The sequence below is a fragment of the Pleurodeles waltl genome, chromosome 2_2, assembly GCF_031143425.1.
Source record: "Pleurodeles waltl isolate 20211129_DDA chromosome 2_2, aPleWal1.hap1.20221129, whole genome shotgun sequence".
Classification (NCBI taxonomy): Eukaryota; Metazoa; Chordata; class Amphibia; order Caudata; family Salamandridae; genus Pleurodeles; species Pleurodeles waltl.
The window spans coordinates 575,946,174-575,967,033 of record NC_090439.1 but is presented as its reverse complement, the minus strand read 5'-3'; the positions used below and the strand labels follow the sequence as shown (position 1 = coordinate 575,967,033).

The 20,860-nt window shown below is 45.5% G+C and overlaps 1 protein-coding gene across 3 annotated transcripts in view; it reads left to right on the top strand.

Annotated features, from left to right (window-relative positions):
- The window catches only part of TRAPPC8 (trafficking protein particle complex subunit 8), a 1,010,076-nt gene that overhangs the window by 245,068 nt on the left and 744,148 nt on the right, over positions 1-20,860 (top strand). For all 3 annotated transcript variants that reach the window (XM_069220084.1, XM_069220082.1, XM_069220083.1), the window contains one exon: positions 11,223-11,479. In XM_069220084.1, the coding sequence (XP_069076185.1) occupies positions 11,223-11,479 (257 nt within the window). The remainder of the gene's footprint in view (positions 1-11,222; positions 11,480-20,860) is intronic.

The window sequence follows — 20,860 nt, the reverse complement described above, 5'->3', positions numbered from 1 at the left end:
TGATCTTATCGTCCAGGCGACACTCCACCAAGACTGCCTATGCTAACAGATGGGCAAAATGTATTGCTTGGTGTGGAGAGAGGCAAATGGATCCCTTAAAGGTCCATTTGTCTGAAGTTTTGCTTTTTGCCCTTTCCTTGGCACAGAAGGGATGTTCAGTTGCGACTGTGAAGGGTTATTTATCAGCTCTGTCAGCCTTTCTGTGCCTTCTTGATCAACCTTCCTTATTTAGGTCCCCTATAGTTATTAGATTCCTGAAAGGTTTGACTAACAAGCTTCCTCCCACTCCGTTTATCATGCCTCAATGGGATTTGAATTTGTTTCTGACTTTCTTAATGGGTTCACCGTTTGAGCCTCAACAGGCATTCTTGCCCGTTGAGGCTTTTAGTTTTAAAAACAGTTTTCTTAACGGCTATCACGTCGGCTAAGCATGTGAGTGGGCTTCAGGCTCTTAGTGTGAAACCTCCTTTTACAACCTTTTATGCTGACAAGGTGGTGCTGAGTACCAGGGCGGCTTTCCTTCCTAAAGTAGTCACTCCTTTTCATATGGGTCAGTCTATAACACTCTCATCCTTTTACCCTCCTCCTCTTCCTCATCCATCAATGGAGGAGGAATGACTTAATCGCTTGGATTCCAAAAGGGCTCTGAGTTTCTACATTGAGAGGACAAGAGACTTTCAAGTTGATGATCAACTCTTCGTTGGATATGTGGGCAAGATGAGGGGCAAGGCCATCCACAAGGGAACCCTTTCCATGTGGGTCATTCTTTGCATAAAGATTTGTTATTCTCTGTCAAAGAAGGTTCCTCCTGAAGGTATTAGGGCCCATTCCACCAGGGCTGTTACTTTGGCCTTGGCTAGAGGGGTCCCAGTTGCTTAAATTTGTAAGGCTGAAACTTGGGCTTCCCTCCACACTTTCGCAAAGCATTATTGCTTAGACTCGGAAGTTAGGAGGGACGGCCATTTGCACGTTCCGTTTTGCAGATTTTCTTGGTTTGACCAGTCAGGCTCTCGCCTCCGAGTGCGGGAATGCTTTGGGATTCTATTCATAAGGTGAGGAATCCACAGGTAGTTATATCCTTCAGAAGAACAAGTTACTTACCTTCGGTAACGCTTTTTCTGGTGGATACAGAAGCTACCTGTGGGATTCCTCACAGCCCCACCTGCCTCCCCGTTCCCTGTCTGGTCAAACCAAGACTTTTATTATAAATGCATATACGTTTTTGGTGTTTTTATATTAACAAGTATTGTGGTTTAGATTTGTATTTGGATTGATATATATTGTTCTTGTGAGGTCGGTATTCACCTGTTCACCTCGAAGGCATGTAAAAATGGTGAAAATGACGTCAGCACGCCGGCGAGAACTTCTTATAGCCACGATGACGTCAGATGGTGTCGCATGCGGAGCCGTGCAGTTGTGACATTCTTGTCGACGTGGAGAGCTAGGAAGAAAATTTCTGTTGAATGCTGGCGCATTGGGAGAATTCATAAGGTGAGGAATCAATAGGTAGCTACTGTATCCACCAGAAAAAGCGTTACCGAAGGTGAGTAACTTGTTCTTCAGGTCGGTGATGCCGCTGCATTTTTTGCGGTCTTTCCAACGGAGTGTTTGAACAGGCAATACCCCTCATGAAGGCATTGCAAGCCTCCCATAAGGTTCCTGCCAAGTCAGCTGTGCCCCTATTTTACTCTAGGAAGTCTTTCTGTTCTTCCGGCAGATAATCTGCAAACTGGTCATCCATGGGGAGCTAAGCATTAAGGTGCCACATGGAGCGCTCCCCTGCGTGCTCGGAGCCGAAATGGAGTAGGACCAGAGCGTGTGGGAGGATATGTGATTCCGTGGTGTGAAGAAAGCTGACAGCTGGAAGAAAGAAGTAAGCTATGTGGGGCAGCGACCTTGTGCTGCAGATGTGTGCGTGCATTCTAATTTCTCAGGGTTTCATGCACGCCAGGGGTCACTAAGGCCGAGCCCACTTACCCAGACCTCCAGACCTTTGCCTTGTCACAATTAAATGCTCCCTGCCAGTCCATCGTCTCCATAACATCATTAAAAATGCCCCCCACAATAGTCACCCCTGGGGGCAAAGCAGCTACTAAGGTTCTGAGAACCCTCACTGTGGATTAGTGGATGGCGGGTGGGATATACACCCTGACAATATTGTATGTAGTGCTCTCTAGTGTTATCTCTGAGTACTTATCAGCACTGGTAGTCCCTTGTGTCTTTGGTCATAGCTAGTGGCAGTGTTTTGTGCAACAAGATTGCAACCCCACGGGACCCTCCTGCATCCCCGTGTGTTATATAATGTCATATCCCCTGCAGACCAGAAAATTATAGTGGTGGCCCTGTACATTTGTTTTCGAGCAGCAGTGCTTAGCAGTTGCACAGATTGGAAGACCGCCCCTCTCTTAATGTGGTCTAAAAGACCGTTCACTTTCTAGGTCATGACTGAGTGGGACTCCACCATGGTGGTGGGGAATTAACCTACTGAGACCCCCTACATGCTGTTCGCCTGCCCCTTCAAGGCTGGTCTGGCAGGGTCCCCTCCAATAAACCCGCCCTTCTGGATGCGCAAGTGGTATCAGAATGTGTAGCATACCCATTAGTGAAGAGCATAACGTAAGGCAGACCAAAACAAAAATGCAAGAACAAAACAGATCACCATCCCCACCAGCTCCCCCCACCTATACTTTCTACCCAGTAGAAGCATCTGTCGCCTATCCCCAACTTAGACTTAGAACTATGTAACTGGGGGTGGTCGATGTACAAAGACCAGCCAAACAGGCTACCCATGAGCCATCCCCAAGAAGACCTACTTGTCAATACTGTCGCAGGGTACAGTGGTGCTGGCATGCATTGTAGGATCCTTCAGTCAACACAAAGGATTCACCACAAGCTCGAGTCTGCCTCTGTGGCGGGTCTCGGCTGGGACGCAGGATCAGCTCCCCGCAGTGAAGCCCTCACTCCTTTTCAGAGTCTGTGGAGGCTTCTGCCCCCAGTGGCCCGTTGTCTCTGCTGCAACTGTTTCCTCTGACGCTTGCCCTTCGCCTTTTCAAACTCACTGCCAGATGTCAGGGATGGGGTGGCTGCGTGCTAGGGAGACGACCTGTTACTGACAAGGGTCATTTTCAGTGAGCCACTGTAGGAAGTTGGCTCTGTATACACTATCTCAAAGTGAGAGGTATTGTGCACAGAGTCCAAGGGTTTCCCTTAGAGGTTGATAGTGGCAAAATTAGATAATACTAATGCTCTATTTTGTGGTAGTGTGGTTGAGCAGTAGGCTTATCAGAGCGTAGTGTTAAGCATTTGTTGTACACACACAGGCGATAAATGAGGAACACACACTCCGACTTAACTCCAGGCCAATAGTTTTATATAGAAAAATATATTTTCTTAATTTATTTTAGAACCACAAGATTCAAGATTTGAGCTAAGTACATAAAATGCAAGGTACTTCACACAGGTAAGCATAGAACTTTGATTCAAAGCAGTAATACACACAGTTTAGATTAAAAAGGCGCAATAAGCTATTTTACAAGTGGACACTGTGCAGAAATCAACAGTCCCTGGGGGAGGTAAGTTTTTAGTTAGTTTTCGCAGGTAGGTAAAGCACTTACACAGTCAGTCTCCTGGGCATAGGGAGCCCACCTTTGGGGGTTCAAGGCAACCCCAAAGTCACCGAACCAGCAACACAGGGCCGGTCAGGTGTAGAGGTCAAAGGAGGGGCCAAAACACATAGGCACCTATGGAGAACAGAGGTGCTCCGGTTCCAGTCTGCTGGCTGGTAAATACCTGTGTCCTCGGGGAGCAGACCAGGGGGGTTTTGTAGAACACTGGGGGGGACACAAACAGGCACACAAAACACACCCTCAGCAGCACAGGGGCGGCTGGGTGCAGTGTGCCTAGTAAACATCAGATTTGCTATAGAAAGCAATGGAGGGACCTGAGGGGCCACTTAGACAATGCAGGCAGGGTACAGGGGGGCTCCTCGGGCCAGCCACCGATTGGGCTAGGAAAAGGACCGCCAGCTGGTCACTCCTGCACTGGTAGGTGGTTCCTCTCTGTCCTGGGGGCTGCGGGTGCAGTGCTTGGTCCAGGCATTTGGTTCCTTGTTACCAGTCAGTCACGGTAAGGGGGAAGCCTCTGGATCCTCTCTGCAAGTGTCGTTGTGTGGGTGCGGGGGGTCGACTCAGGTTACCCATGTCGCCTGGGAGTACTCTCTGCGGTGTTAGTTCTCTGGAGCTCGAGTCGGGGTGTCGGGTGCAGAGTGTGAAGTCTCACAATTCTGGCAGGAAGAGAGAGTTCTTTGGAAATTGCTTCTTTGTTGCAAAGTTGTTGCAGGTTTTGAACAGTGCTGCTGTTCTCTGGAGTTTCTTGGTCCTTCGGGTTCAGGGCAGTCCTCTGAGTCCTCAGAGGTCGCTGGTCCCTGTTGGATGCGTCGCTGTGCAGGTTCTTTGAGTCTGGAGACAGGCCAGTAGGCCTGTGGCCAAGTCAGTTGGTGGCTCCGTTGTCTCTGCGGGGCTTTCAGGTCAGCAGTCCTTCTTGTTGTTGTAGGTTGTAGGAATCTGATTTCCTGGGTTCAGGGTCGCCCCTAAATACTACATTTAGGGGTGTGTTTAGGTCTGGGGGGGCAGTAGCCAATGGCTTCTGTCCTTGAGGGTGGCTACACCCTCTTTGTGCCTCCTCCCTGAGGCGAAGGGTGCACATCCCTATTCCTATTGGGGGGAATCCTCCAAAACAAGATGGAGGATTTCCTAAGGCAGGGGTCACCTGAGCTTAGGACACCTTAGGGGCTGTCCTGACTGGAGGGTGACTCCTCCTTGTTTTTCTCATTATCGTCTCTGGACTTGCCGCCTAAAGTGGGGGCTGTGTCCGGGGTGCCTTTGAGGCTCACCACCAGGTGTTAAAGTTCCTGCAGGGGGAGGTGAGAAGCACCTCCACCCAGTACAGGCTTTGTTCTTGTCCACAGATTGACAAAGGCACTCACCCCATGTGGCCAGAAACGCGTCTGGTTGTGGCAGGCTGGCAGAAACTGGTCAGCCTAGCGCCAGGAGTCGGACTGGTATTCAGGGGGCATCTCTAAGATTCCCTCTGGGTGTATGCTACAATAAATCCCACACAGGCCTCAGTGTGCATTTATTTTGCTGAGAAGTTTGATACCAAACTTCCCAAATTTCAGTGTAGCCATCATGGAACTGTGGAGTTCGTATTTGACAAACTCTCAGACCATATACTCTTTATGGCTACCCTGCACGTACAATGTCTAAGGTTTTGCTTAGACACTGTAGAGGCATAGTGCTCATGCACATATGCCCACACCTGTGGTATAGTGCACCCTGCCTTAGGGCTGTAAGGCCTGCTAGAGGGGTGACTTACCTATGCCACAGGCAGTGGGTTGTGGACATGGCACCCTGAGGGGAGTGCCATGTCGACGTAGTCTTTTTCTCCCCACCAGCACACACAAGCTGTGAGGCAGAGTGTGCATGTGCTGAGTGAGGGGTCCCCAGGGTGGCATAAGCCATGCTGCATCCCTTAGAGACCTTCCCTGGCAACAGGGCCCTTGGCACCAGGGGTAACATTTACAAGGTACTTATCTGTGTGCCTGGGCTGTGCCAATTGTGGGAACAGAGGTACAGTTTAGGGAAAGAACACCGGTGCTGGGGCCTGGTTAGCAGGGTCCCAGCACACTTTCAATCATAACTGGCATCAACAAAAGGCAAAAATGGGGGTAACCATGCCAAGGAAGGCATTTCCTTACAGCCACCTTCATGCTCCCTTTGGTGATTTGAAGAGCACAGTTTTCAAGTCATTGGTTACTTGAAAAGTTGCAAGACATAGAAGCATAGAGGGGATCTGAATGGTGTGCAACTTTAATTTCACTTGAGCATAGGATTTATGCTGTTTGGACCTCATTGGTGCAATCAGGAAAGATCATTATGTGCCCTAATTGAAACATCAACTTTCCCTTGAGTTGGGCTGTACCTGGGAGCTGCACCATCACAGGTTAAGACCCCTCCCCCATTCCCATGTTTTATAGGTCATTGCGGCATGTAAGTCTGCCACTCTTGTCTAACCCCACCTTCATAGGAAATTGTTGGCATTAAAGGACCAGAGACAAAACACGTCTTGGGTAGAGGACCAATGTGGATTTGTTCAAGAATAATAAAACAACGTAAGGACAAACATATAACTCTGTAATGTAACTTGTCTTATTATAGACTGAGAGCTCGAAGGCGTTTTATGTTGGTGTACTTCTGTTCGTTGAGGGCTGTTGTGGTGGCCGCTTCTCCCTTCTTAATGAGCACCGACCCATTGAGTTATTTGTTCTATCAAATGTGCAATGAATTTTGTGTACCACATCTAAACCCAGTCACCTATACATCTACTTAGTTTTAGTTCGGCCAGTCTGTCCAGGAGAGAATGCAGCTGTGGTGGTGAAACAGATTTCTATAGCCAGTAGTTGATCAAATGCATTAAATATATATGGCAGCCTTGACATGTCCTCCTATTGAATAACATTGATTTACTGTTTGAAAGTTAATTGCAATTGTAGACTCCCCTATGTAGAATGTTTTGAATACCCTAACGAAGGGGGAATAGAAACCATTTTTTTTCTCCAAAATTGCAAATATGAACTTTCTCAGTGTGATAATAGAACCCCTGCATGAATTTTCTGTTTCTGTAAAAATAAACCAGTAGCTTCAAATTTCTTTACTTTTTAGTTATAAACTAGTTTTGCTCAAGGTAGACTAAGATGTCTATTAATTGTGATAGTGTATGTGCAAATACATTCAGTAACATATTGTTGTCTCTTACCATTAGCGTAATAGGTCTGTAAGTTGCTGTTTCTTTGGAAGTTTCCCAGATTTGAGAACACTGAACAAAACCCCTGACTGCAAATGTGGAGGGATATTCCCTCCCTCAAATATATGGTAAAAGAATGCTCAGGTGGTTAAAATTAATTGATCTTTAGAATACTTGATATAAATCTTCAGGAAGGTCATCTTCAGAGCATGCTTTTCCATTCAGAGGCCCCTTTGAATTTTTATTCTGTTTGAATTAGTGTTTCAGATCCAGTTTTTACCTAAGCCAATTGTATTTGTCTGTATTTGGATGTGTCATTAGTGCTCCCCCACCCCAGATATTGCTCTTTGGTTTAGAGGATACACTGGATAGTGTGTGAAGGATCTATTTAGGCTGTTATCCGCAATTACCAGTTTAGCTTCTTGATCTGTTTTAATCTTCAAGTGCTTCACTCCATAATTTGTATTGCTATTTTTTCAGTATTGGTTTCCACTTTTTTTCCCTGGGGTTTTTCCTTGCCTAAAGGCACCTTCTGAGCTGCTTTGGATTATTGTTTTTTTCGCCATTGTATTTGCATTTTTGTGTACTTTTGAATGGAGGTCCCTGTTGTAAAGCTGGTGGTAAACTTTGCTGTTTCTAAACAACAGGTTCTCTGTGCTACTGTCTCTACTAGGAGAAATTAATTTATGGTTCCTAAATTTTCCACCTGTGTCGATCTTGATCTGGATTTATACCAATTTTAGTTTGACTCTGAGGTTCTAGAACATGCTATGTTTCAGACTGTTTCTGGACCTGTCCGACATACTTTAGACTTCCACTATTAACCTTGCATCATTGCTAGTTTTCACTGCTCTTGATATTTCCTCATTTGTCAACATCTTTTTTTAATACAAAATGTAGACGTTTGCAGCACTGAGAATTTGGCTGTAGTTTAATAAATTGATCTTGGGCTTCAGTGTCCCACCACACTTCTTTCCGTTTCATTTGTCAAGCTCTTTTTGTAAAGGAAGGGTAGCATCACTGGAGCAGTCTATACAAACTCATTCAATAAGATCTTAAGGTCAATATAATCTTTACTTACTTCTTAAGCAGGCAAATATATCAGTTTATTGATTTAGTTAGTGCAGTGATAAATATTGTCCCTGGTTTTTCCTTCTGTTTTTGGCTTTGAGGTTTTCAAGCCAACTCGAACTGTGTGTTAGCCATAAGCAATCTAGGAACAATGTATCCAATCAGCAGGTTGAGGAAGCAGTCTGCATCCTGCCCTGCAAGACACCTCACCACCTTCCTTAAGCCAGCCAGCCTTTTCCCTGTCCCTAGCTCCCGTAAAACAAAAAACTGAATAAGACCAGGCCAAAGGTTACAGCTGCAAAGGGGCCTGGCAGGAGCACATCCAACTGCTTTAATTGATTATGGGGGTGCTTTTGTGCAATATACTACCCTAATATGCTGCCACTTTGCTTTTCGTTTCATAGAAGTAATCAATTTTTAGTCCTATGTCAGTGGGGGTACACGTAGTCTGGACAGTTAGCTGCCATACTGCTGATAGTCTATAGGGGGCGGGGCTAGGTGCATTTCTTTGCACAGAGCAGCATCACTGCCATTTTATTCACATCTGTGGTCGACCTTATGCTTCTTTACATTTCAATTAAAAAAGTAAAATGTGTCACACCATAAGGGATGTTATCTAACCAAGGTTGGTTTTTCCTGTAGTAGCAACATGAGACGTTATCTGCTACCTAATCCACGTCCTACATTACAGGAGAAGATAGACTGGTGAAATTAGCACCTGCCTCTTTGCCATGTTAGTAATAGGATTGGTAGAAACACTACCATGAATATTGTTCAGTTATTTGGGCTATTGCAGACAACATAGGCATTGTTGTTGCTCTTTCATGGCATCTGTATTGATAAACACAAGCACTGAAAGTACCACACACGTTTGATCCTCAAGCACTCTTCAGAAAAAAAAATACCTTTGACTTATTTAGAAAAGCCTATTTACCATATAAATCATATATTTTTGGCAGGTTAGTTAAAGGCTATATTAGCCATCTATTATTAATATGAATATTACAAAAAAAAAAAAAAAAATCCCAAACCTCAGAAACAGGGGTAAGTGAAAGGAAAATTTGTCACAAACCTCTTTAAAGGGAATTGTGGGGTTATGTATATGTAAGTAATGTCAGTGATTTATTCGCTTTTATATTGACATACATTGTTGTTCCAGTTCCATCACCACACCATCAGCAGGTACTAGAATAAAGTTGTGCCTTGTGCCCATATCCTGCACCCAATTTCACTTTCCCTTTAACATGACTTTTGATCATAGCAATAGAGTACTGGGCTCACGGCTTGGCATTTGTCAGCATCATGCAGTAACTAGGATTTGCTGGGCACAGAGCCTAAATCTTTGTGCTGCGCTGCATTCTGTTGCCTAGCAACCACTCCTGACCTACTCTCCTGGTTCCTGCTGTTATGTATCTCAGAAGAGTAAAGGTGTTTTTCATGCCCAGCTGATTTTTCACTTGCAGGGCAACATGGAAAGGCCCAGGAGTTCCATTGGACTGGGGGGGAAGACTTCTGGTCAGTGACACCACCTCTTCAATAGGGGTATTTTTTAAATAATCACAGGCTTGTGGCTCTTTCCCTTGAGAGATCAAAGGCCTGATATACTACTCACTGGAAGACATGGAACAGTTGCACCAAGGATATCTCTGAGTCTCTGGCATTCTCCTTCTTAAAAGCAGCTCATTAGTAGGGGCCTGGTCCTGCTCTACAGAACAGGGGCATTACTGTCAACAAATTCATGTTCTTGCATGCAGACCACTGTTCATGCCTGTGCTTTGAGGCTAGCCAGACCTTCTGCCACTTGCAGGCTGACTGTGCATAACTATAAAAGCCTGCAGTACCAAAACATGCCCAGAGCAGCAGAAGTCCAGGGGACACCCTCCCTCAGGGGCCGAGTAAGTCCACCTTCTACTAGTTCCGAGAGGGACACCCTCCCTCAGGGTCCCAGTAAGTACACCTTCTGCTAGTTCTGAGAGGGTGGAAGAGCGCTAATGTGAGTAACCATGGACCTGGCAGTTCATGGTGCATAGGAACCAGGAGCTAGCTGTAGTTCCCTATTGAAATCCTGTACAGCTCCATCCATATCCTTACTCTGGAATGGAATCTTCGGTCTGGTTTTTGATGACAATTTGTTGTTGTGCCTGGATAACTTCCCCGCAGGCTGAGCATAGAGGATTCCATCTGCCTATGACCGAAAGAGCAGAAGGCCAGTAGATCGCATTCCCCAAGTATCATTGGTGCTGTGTTCATCTTCACCTTCCGATGTGGGCCGAGGCATTCTAATTTGAGCAGCTCTCATGCATGTGCAGTTAAGAGATGGAGAAGAAGATCCTACACCTCATTAAGGGATGGGTGAAATCAGATTTTTAGAACCTTAAAGAGAATGGGCATTTTCAAGGTCTAGAAAGGCAGTTAAGGAGCCCTGAATCTAAAGAATAGGTTGCCCCTGAATATATGTCCTCACGTCTCAGACAAACGAATTAGAAGTCCAGAGTGCACTGGGACAGAATAAGCACAAACAGGAAGTGACCCTGATTGCGGTCTGTTTGCACAGAAGTGGAGAAATTAATCTTGCCATATAGAACTGTTTGACAACAATTAACAAGAAATTCTTCTTTTCCCTATTGTTTTTTTAATCGTCATTATCTGATGTGTAGTATTTCACTCCAGGTAGAGTAAACCATGCTTCAATGATTGCTTAGGTGTTATTAATATTGTTCTGAATCTGTCATCTCACACCACCTCCCTGAATAAGCCTTGAACTGCTTTGCTTCACTACCCTGACTCCAAGTGCTAATAGGATGTACTTGGTGACCATTTGGTAGTCCATTTCTAGGTAAGGTCCCATAACAGTACAGTTGAGAAAATTGGAGCCCAGTGGCCCCTGTTTACTGAGTGACCAATGGAACCAATGCCCGCAGAAGCCAGTGAACCTCAAACACCTTTTCATGAATTCAGATGTCTTTGTGGAAAGTGACTGACCACTGTCTTTGCACAGATTTAAGCTGCCATTCCCATTTAGAAAACCACAGAGTAAAATCAGTCTGACATTCAGGATTCTTTGAGAGTGCCATACAGAACCTATGGTGTGTACCACCAGACCATTTTGGAGATTTTAATGTAAACATTAATAAATCAGGTGTGGCCCTACTCATCCTGTTTGGCAAAACTGATGTTACTTTAGAAAAATATTTTGAAAGCTATATTATTTTAAGGTTTTCTAGTTTGTGAGGTTTGTGATTGTGTTTGTAGTGTTCATTATTCCAATCAGAGCAGCCAACATATTTTATGGAACTCTAATTGCGAAGTATAATAATTTTTAAAAGCTTGCTTTTTTGTTTTCTTGGCAGAGGGTTTTCCAAATAATTTTAAGAACCACCCACTACAAATCGATCACCTTGTGGATTCCACTGGAAATTGTGATATTTCAGAAGGCGAGAATCCTCCTCTCTTAACGAATGAGGTGAAGAAGTTAAATGCATGTAGCCCTCATGGTGGATGCTTAGCCCTCTCTGACCATGATCGAATTAGACAGTTCATCCAGGAGTTCACATTCCGAGGTCTTTTACCACATATAGAAAAGACTATACGGCAACTCAATGACCAGGTATGTCTGTTTTTATTATACATTTAATAGCGTGCATCACTTGGTGTCAAACTCTTTGTTTCTGTGCTGAATCCTTATGTGGAGTTAATGACCTCTGGCTAAACTGATCGGCGTTTTCTATCATCATCATCAAATATTTATTGTTGAGCTAAGGTATGATGTATGTGAATTAATGGTAAACGAAAACTGGGAAACCACTTTGGAGGAAACCAAATCATGGAAAATCAATTTTTAGTAAAGACATTGTTAAGGAAATATAAATAAATTGAAAATTAAAGGAAACAATAGAAAAAAATATAATTTTAAGGAGAAATCCCAGTTTACATTAAACCTGGGTAGAGTGTAGGACTCATGAGGAGTTTTTTTCAGTTCAGGGATGGATAATATTTAGGCACAATGAGGAGTTTTTAAAGGTCACAAATGGGTGGTGGTTTGGGTGTCTTTAGGTGTCATAATTGGTGGAATTTAGGGTGGTGAGGTTTTTAAGGTTCACTGAGTGGAGTTGAAGGGTGTGTGATATTTTTTAGTTTTTAGGGATAGGTGAAGTTTAGGGGTGTGGTGGGCTTTGGAGTTCACTGATGGTAGAGGTTAGGATTGGTGGAGTTTAGCTGTAGAAAGAGGATTTCAGGGTTTATGGATGGCTAGAGTTTAGAGGTGGTGAGGTTTTTTTTTTTTTTTTTTTTTTTTAGGAGTTGTGGGTCGAGTTTTAGGGACGTGAAGGTTTTTATAGGGTTCGGGGATGGGTGGAGTTTGGGTGTGATAAGGGGCTTCAAGGGGCCAGGGATGTGTGGTGTTTAAGAGTAGAAAGGGTTTTTAGGGTTCAGGAATGGGTGGAGTGTATGGGTATTAAGGGCTTTTAGGGTTTAGGTCTGGGTGTAGTATAGAGGTGTGGGATGGGTGTAGTTCAGGTTCAGTGAGGGGTTTTCAGGTTTCTGAGATGGGTGGATTTTAGGGATAGAAAAGACTTTAAGGATTCAGGAATTGGTGCAGTTTAGGTGTCAGGTGGTTCTGGGGCTAGGGACTGATGGTGGTTAGTGTTGTGAGGAGTCAGGGATGAATGGTGTTTTTAGGGATTGGGAGGGGTCAGCATATTAACAGCATCCAAAATAAATATTTGACAGTATAAAAGATATAAATCTGAAATCATGTCACCTGAAATAAAGCATTGAAATAAATACCGTAGACAAATCGGTTTCTGAAAGTAAGAACTGTAACAATTGTTTCTGATGGATACATCACCCTGTAGATTCCTCACCTTTCGAATATCCCCATGTACCAGCATTCCATGGAAACTTTTCTCCATAGCTCTCCCACGTGGCTGAGGACTTCACAATAGCACTGCTTTGCATGTAAGTCCGTGTGACGCCACTGGAACCCATAAGAAGTCGACGTGCTGATGTCCGTTCCCTTTTTTCCGTGGCTTCAGCGCATAACATTTAGTTCCTCTTTCCCTTAGGTTACGGTTGGGTAGAATGTTTCTGGGAAGATCAGAAGTGTCTGTTTTTCTGCAGCAATGTCTCCACCTTGGAAGTGTGGATTCAAGCCCTGCCGCAAGTGTGAAGGGCAGATGTAGATTATGGACCCTCATGATGACTGTCTTTGGTGTCACAGCTCTGACCACGACATCAACGCCTGTTTCTTGTGTCATAAGATGAACCTGAAGGCCTTGAAAGAAAGGGAGGCAAAGCTTTTTTTGGCCAAGGCAAGTAAAGAGATGAGGAGTCCTCTGAAGTTGCGGCATTGCTTCGTCACTTTCTCCCCACTCCTTGAAGTCATCAAAGAGGAAGCACATAAAGAAGCTGCATCACAAATCCCAACACCGGTCCCTGAGAAATGTTTCTCCGATGTCTGTATCTCTGCACCCAAGGTCGACTGAAATCTCTCCAGCTTCATCCCGTGTCCCTGGTCCGACATCGCCTTAGAGTCCATGGAGACCAGTGAGAACATCAACTTCACCTGTGCCTCCTTGTCCGAAGCCAGAAGTGGTCCCTCTGACTCCAGTTCTCCCTCATCCTCATTGACAGGAGTAAGACACCTTCCCTGCTCCTGGAACTGATCCAGCTTCCTCAATGCTAGGTATAACATTTTTACCAAGGCCTTGACTCCATCTGATGCACCTGCTTGCTCCATGGATCCAATGTCTTATTCCTTGGGAGGTTTCTATGCGCTGTATCAGCAGACTCTGCTCCTGCCTTTCCGCCCAATGGTCCAGTTAGCCAGGCCTTCGTCGAAGCCGAGGAAAATGTCTCCTTCCTCATCTGACACTCTGCAGGAGTCATCGCCGCTGATTGCGCTTGCACTGGTGTTGGAAGGCATTGCATCATTCGACTCCAGTCCCTGTGGATTTAGCTGCTCCAGTGTCCAATATCTGTGTCGCTGGAGCCGCGGCATAGATCCCACAGGGAACTTCAACGGCTTCTGAATGAAGAACATTATTTCTGTCCACAGCAGGATCCTTACTTGGGGGAAGGCGATATTTTGTTGCATGAACCTGACATTGAAGGGCTGGATACAGCAAGTGGTCTGGACACTTCCCCAGAATGGGAATTGTTGTCACCAAAAGGCATACCTTCGCCTGTGGTCACTTAATATCACATGGTGATAAGAAAGGTTGCTGATATGCTGGAGATGCCCTACCTAGAGCAGAACTTAAGCCTAATTTGCTGACAGAGGTCTATCATTCTGCTGCTTCGGTGTCAGAAAAACTTTTGCACTTTAATGAGGCTTTGGCCGAACCTGTGTTACATAATTGGCAGAAACACTTGTCTACTCCGGCAGTGTCTCAACCCATTGCCAGAAGGTGCAAGACTGCACCAGGGGATTGAAGCAGTCAATCAACATCCGAAAGCTTGGTAATGCAAGGTTCTCTTTCTTCAAAATCGACTCCATGGCGTTTCCCAACATCTCCAGCTTGATAGGGAGTCAGAAAATGGAGCAGTCAGCGAAAAAGGTTTTTACCTTCTGGGAGTATGCCTTTGAATTCTGTCAACGCCAAGTGTCTTTTGGGCTGCTATGTTCATGCCTTGATGGATTCTGCCAGGGCTGTCGGTCCTAAAACTGCCTGAGGATGTACAGGGTCACTTTGCAGACCTTTTTAATAATAGCCAGGCTGTGGTGAGACAAGTCATCCAGTCGGACCTTCATAAGGCTGATTAATTGGCTAGGGTACTGGGAACCTCAGTTGCTACGAGTAGGCACGCTTGGTTGAGAGGATATGGATTTTCACCTGTTGTGCGAACCACTCTAATAAGATTTGCCCTTTGATGGTGCATGACTGTGTGACACCAAAGCTTATTCTGCCTTGGAGAGATTCAAGGACAGCAAGGCAACAGCTAGGTCTTTATGCCTTCAATCCCAGCCTAAGGATTACAGACCATTTCGTAAGTTCCGGGGGTTTGGCCAGAACTTTTTCTTTGTGACAGACAACAGTTCCAGCAAAAACAGTTAACCCATCCTCTTTACAAGTCCTACAGAAGGTGTGGCAAAAGGAGTCAGCGAGGAACTGCCCATCAGCCTTCCTCTTCCTCCCTGTCCAACATTACCGGAAAGCAGCCCTAGTTCTGTGATCTTGGAGCATGCTTTACCAGTGGGAGGTCAGATTAATTTTCTACCACAGTGGAGTGCTATAACATTGGACCTGTGGTACTGAGTAAGGTAGAAAATGGATACGCCCGGCCCTTCCAGGAGTTTCCCCCTCTCTGCCCTCCTGGGCAAAGGTTTTGTTACGAAGAACATCTCCTGTTGCTACAGCAGGCGGTCCAAACACTACTCTTGAAGGGTGCATTGAGAGATGTTACTCCCACTACTTCCCGATCCCAAAAAGGACAGTTGTTTGTGTCTGATACTAGATCTCAGGATTTTGAATTGGTACCTCAAGCAAAAAAAATCAAAATGCTGATCCTAGCACAGATGCTTTTTGCACTGGACAAGGAAGACTGGATGGTTTCAGTCGATTTGCAGGATGCATATTTTCACATCCCATTCTGCAAATGCACAAGAAGTATCTCTGTTTCATGGTGGGGTTGAAACATCAGTTTGCAGTCCTCCAGTTTGGTCTTATTTCTGCACCTCGAGTCTTCACAAAGGTGATGGCAGTGGTTGCAACACATCTCAGATGGTGGGGACTACCGGTATCCTCTTACTTGGTCGATGGGCTGCTTAAAGTCAAGGCTTTAAAGTTGGTGTTGCATCACTTGCAGTAGACAACTCAGCTGTTGTACAACCTGGGCTTTTCAATAAATGTGCCCAAGTCTCACCTGGAGCCCTTTCTGCACACCCTGTTTATAGGGGCAGTACTGGCCACTACAATGAATCATGCCTTTCCTCCTCCGCAGTTTATTCAAGACATTCAGGCTAGGGTTCTGATGTTTCAGAATGGTCCAATGGTTCAGTGCTAAAGGTCTTTATGCCTGCTCAGTCTGATTGTTTACTGCATTCTTTTGGTCACCCATGCACGCTGGCACATGAGGGCTCTTCAGTGGTGCCTCCACAGGTAGTGGTTTTAGCACAACGGAGATCTCAGTCAGTCAGAATCTCCAGAGTCACTGCAGCGGATCTTTGCTGGTGGAGTGTGGATGGCAATCTATCTCAGGGAAAGTCATTTTGTTCTCAATCTCCAGTGGTTGCAAAAATAACGGATGCCTCCACTCTAAGGTGGTGAGCACATCTGGGGGATGTGGAGATCAAGGGACTTTGGTCTCCAGAGGAACAGTTGTTACATATCAATCTGTTGGAGCTACGGGCAATACGTCTGGCTCTCAAGGCCTTCCTCCTCCCTTTGCGGTGCAGGTCTTGACAGACAATACTACCGCCATGTGGTACATAAACAAACAGGGAGATGTAGGGTTGTATCTTCTCAGATAGGCTCTACAACTCTGGACCTGGGTTCAGGACCATCGAATTTGCATCATAGCAAATCACTTGGCAGGAGTCCTGAACATACTTGCGGACAGTCTCAGCTGGCAGTTTTCAACACATCATGAGTGATGTCTCCACCTGGGGGTGGTGTTACACATTTTTTGGCTATGGGCGACTCCTCAGGTAGACCTGTTTGTCACTCATGAGAAGGCGCACTCCCTGCTGTTCTGCAGCCACCGATACAGGGAGCACTGGGGGACGCATTTCAATTGGACTGGGGCTCCCAACTGCTCTATGCTTTTCCCTGCATAACCTTGATTCCTTGGGTTCTCAGGAAGATTTGCCAAGACTGGGCCAAAGTCATATTAATAGTACCAGATTGCCAAGAAGTGTGTGGTACACAGACTTCCTACAACTTACACCGTGCCTTCCGCTCGGTCTCCCTCACAGGGGTAGGTTCTACACCCCCACCCCCAGAGCCTGCACCTACATACTTGGAGATTGAATGAGGCAACCTGACATGGTGGATGTGATCTTATCAGCTAGGTAACACTCCACCAAGTCAGTGTTCGCTGGCAGATATGGGCCAAATTTGTAAATAAGTGAAAGAAAATTCTGTTGACCCTTTAAAAGCCCACTTTATCTGATATTTTAAATTTCGCACTTTCCCTGGCACAGCAAGGTTGTGCACTTGCAACAGTTAATGGATATTTGTCTGCCCTTTCAACTTTCCTATGTTTCCCCGACCAACCCTCCCTGTTTAAGTCCCCTATAATGTTAAGGTTTATTAGGGGACATTCCCCTTCTCTGTTTATAATGCCTCTGTGGGATCGTAATTTAGTTCTTACGTTTTTTAATGGGTTCCCCATTTGAACCCTTACATAGTTCTTCTTTGAGGTTACTTAATTTTAAGACCGTTTTCCTAGTGGCAATAATATCTGCTAGGAAGGTGAGCAAATTGCAGGTCCTTTGTGTTCAGCCTCCTTTCACAACTTTATATGTAGATAAGTTGGCATAAAGACCCAGAGTTACTTTCCTGCCAACGGTGATTTCTCCCTTCCACTTGTGTCAGCCTATCACCCTTCCTACTTTTTATCCTCCTTCCCATCCTTCTAAGGATGAGGAAAGGCTTAATCGCTTGGACCCAAAAAGAGCTGCCCGCTTTTACATAGACAGAAAACAAGACTTCAGACTTGATAAACAGCTCTTTGTGGGGTACTTTGGCAAGCTGAAAGGAAAGGCGATCCACAAGAGGACACTGTTGAGATGGAGTATCCTTTGCATTAAGATCTGCTACACAATGGCTAACAAGGAGCCGCCGGAAGGTATCAGAGATCATTCCCCCAGAGCTAAGTCTTCCACTTCTGCTTTGGCTAGGGGTGTCCCTGTTGTTGACATTTTAAAGACGGCAACTTGGGCCTCCCTCCATACCTTTGTGAGGCATGAGTGCTTGGACTCTGAGGCGAGGCGGGATGGTCACTTTGCCATTCTGTCTTGCAAGATTTTTTGGTATAAGTAGACAGGCACCCACCTCCGAGTGCCAGACTGCTTGGGGATTTTATTCAATTTGTGAGGAATTCACAGGAGGATGTATCCATCAGAAGAACAAGTTATTTACCTTTGATAACACTTTTTCTGTTGAATACAGTATCTATTGGTAGATTCCTCACTGACCCACCTGTCTCCCCATTGCCTGTTTGTGTATACCAAAAAGCATTCTATTTGTATGTTATATATATATATATATATATATATATATATATATATATATATATATATATATATATATATGTTTGATGGCATGTGTAGCTGCAGATACACATGCTGTGCACATCCCGCCATCTGGTGTTGGGCTCGGAGTGTTACAAGTTGTTTTTCTTTGAAGAAGTCTTTTTTCGTGTCACGAGACCGAGGGACTCCTCCCATTTCAACTCCATTGCGCATGGGCGTCGACTCCATCTTAGATTGTTTTTTTTCCGCCATCGGGTTCGGACGTGTTCCTTTTCGCTCTGTGTTTCGGGTCGGAAAGTTAGTTAGAATCTCGGAAAAATCTTCGGTATTGTTTGCGTTCGGTATCGGGTTAGTTACAACAGATCGACACCGAATTAAGAAGAGCTCCGGTGGCCCTTTGGGGTTTTCTTCCATCCCTGTCAGGGCCTGGTCTGCCCGGCCACGTGTCTCTTCAAGGCTGATGGAACGGACCCCATTCCGCTTCTGTCCAGAATGCCTTAACAAGTATCCATATACAGATCAACATCTGGTCTGTAACTTGTGTTTGTCACCAGAACACAAGGAGGATACTTGTGAGGCCTGTCGAGCGTTTCGGACCGAAGACACTCAGGGACCGAAGAGCAAGAAGACTGCAAATGGCGTCGGCGCCGACAGGACAAGAGCGTTTCGAGGAGGAGGAAGAAACATTGTCCACCCAGGAGTCGGACTCTGAGGAGATCGATCCCGAGGAAACGCCGAAAACTGTGAGTAAGACGTCGAAAACAAGAACTCACGAGAAAAGCGCTAAAGCCCAGGGGACGCCACCGCCAACAGGCCATGGCTTAACCCGAAAAGTAGGTGACCGTTCATCGGCACCGAAAAAGGGCGAGCTGGTGTCGAAGTCATCCGACTCCGGTCGAGATACCGGCACACAGCAATCTCGGGCCCGAGATAGTGGCTCAGAGAAGGTTTGGCACCGAGACAGCGGCACCGAAACGGGTCGGCACCGAGAGAGCACGACGCCGAAAGTAAAAAAGGTTTCGTCGGAGCCGAAAAAAGCAGCCGAAAAGGTTTCGGTACCGAAATATCCGGCCTCGGAACCGAAAACAAGTTCCTACACTGGGGAACAAGGACTGTCCACACAAATGAAGACACATAGATTTGGACAGGAATTACAGGCAATAGAGCCAGATCACACACAAAGACGGCTCTTTATTCAAAAAGATACAGGGAAGATCAGCACTCTTCCTCCAGTCAAAATGAAACGCAAGCTTGCCTTCCAAGACAAGGACAAACAGCCACACGCAAAGGTGGCTAAACAAGTAACACCGCCACCATCCCCACATCACTCTCCGCAACCATCACCGGTAACCATCATGATGCAATCCCCAACTCATACAGGAATGAGTCAAGATGACCCTGACGCATGGGACCTTTATGATGCACCAGTGTCAGATAATAGTCCAGAATGCTATCCTGCTAAACCATCGCCACCAGAGGATAGTACAGGCTACGCACAGGTGGTGTCAAGAGCAGCTGCATTTCATAATGTCAGCCTTCATTCAGAGCCCATTGAAGAAGACTTTCTTTTTAATACACTGTCGTCCACACACAGCCAATATCAGAGTCTTCCTATGCTACCCGGAATGCTAAAACACTCCAAACAAGTGTTTGAGGAGCCTGTTAAAGGGAGAGCCATTACTCCAAGAGTAGATAAAAAAATATAAACCGCCACCAACAGACCCAGTGTACATTACACAACAGCTAACACCAGACTCTGTTGTAGTGGGAGCAGCGCGCAAAAGAGCCAACTCTCATACTTCAGGAGATGCACCACCTCCAGATAAAGAAAGTCGAAAATTCGATGCTGCAGGCAAAAGGGTGGCGGCACAGGCAGCAAACCAGTGGCGTATTGCAAATTCGCAAGCTTTGCTAGCCAGATATGATAGGGCCCATTGGGATGAGATGCTACACCTTATTGAACATCTACCCAAGGAGTTCCAAAAAAGAGCGCAGCAAGTAGTAGAAGAAGGACAGGGTATCTCAAATAATCAGATACGGTCAGCAATGGATGCTGCAGACACAGCTGCTAGAACTGTCAACACAGCTGTAACAATAAGGAGACATGCATGGCTGCGTACATCAGGATTTAAACCAGAGATACAGCAAGCTGTGCTGAATATGCCATTCAACGGACAGCAGTTGTTTGGGCCGGAGGTGGACACTGCGATCGAAAAACTAAAGAAAGACACTCACACGGCCAAAGCCATGGGCGCACGCTACTCCCCACAGAGCAGAGGCACATTTCGAAAGACACAATTTCGAGGGGGGTTTCGAGGGCAAACCACAGAAGCCACAACCTCACAAACAAAGCCCAATTACCAGAACCAGTATCAGCGGGGAGGTTTTGGGGGACAATATAGAGGGGGACAATTTCAAAGGAACAGAGGAAAGTTCCAAAGTCCCAAAACTCCTCCAAACAAACAGTGACTTCAAGGTCACAAATCCCCAACACATAACACCTGTGGGGGGGAGACTAACCAAGTTTTACAAACATTGGGAGGAAATAACAACAGACACTTGGGTCTTAGCAATTATCCAGCATGGTTATTGCATAGAATTTATCAAATTCCCTCCAAACATCCCACCGAAAACACACAATATGTCAAAACAACATATAAATCTTCTAGGACTAGAAGTTCAGGTATTGCTACAAAAAGAAGCAATAGAGTTAGTACCAAAACAACAAATAAACACAGGAGTTTACTCCCTGTACTTTCTGATACCCAAAAAAGACAAGAGGCTGAGACCTAT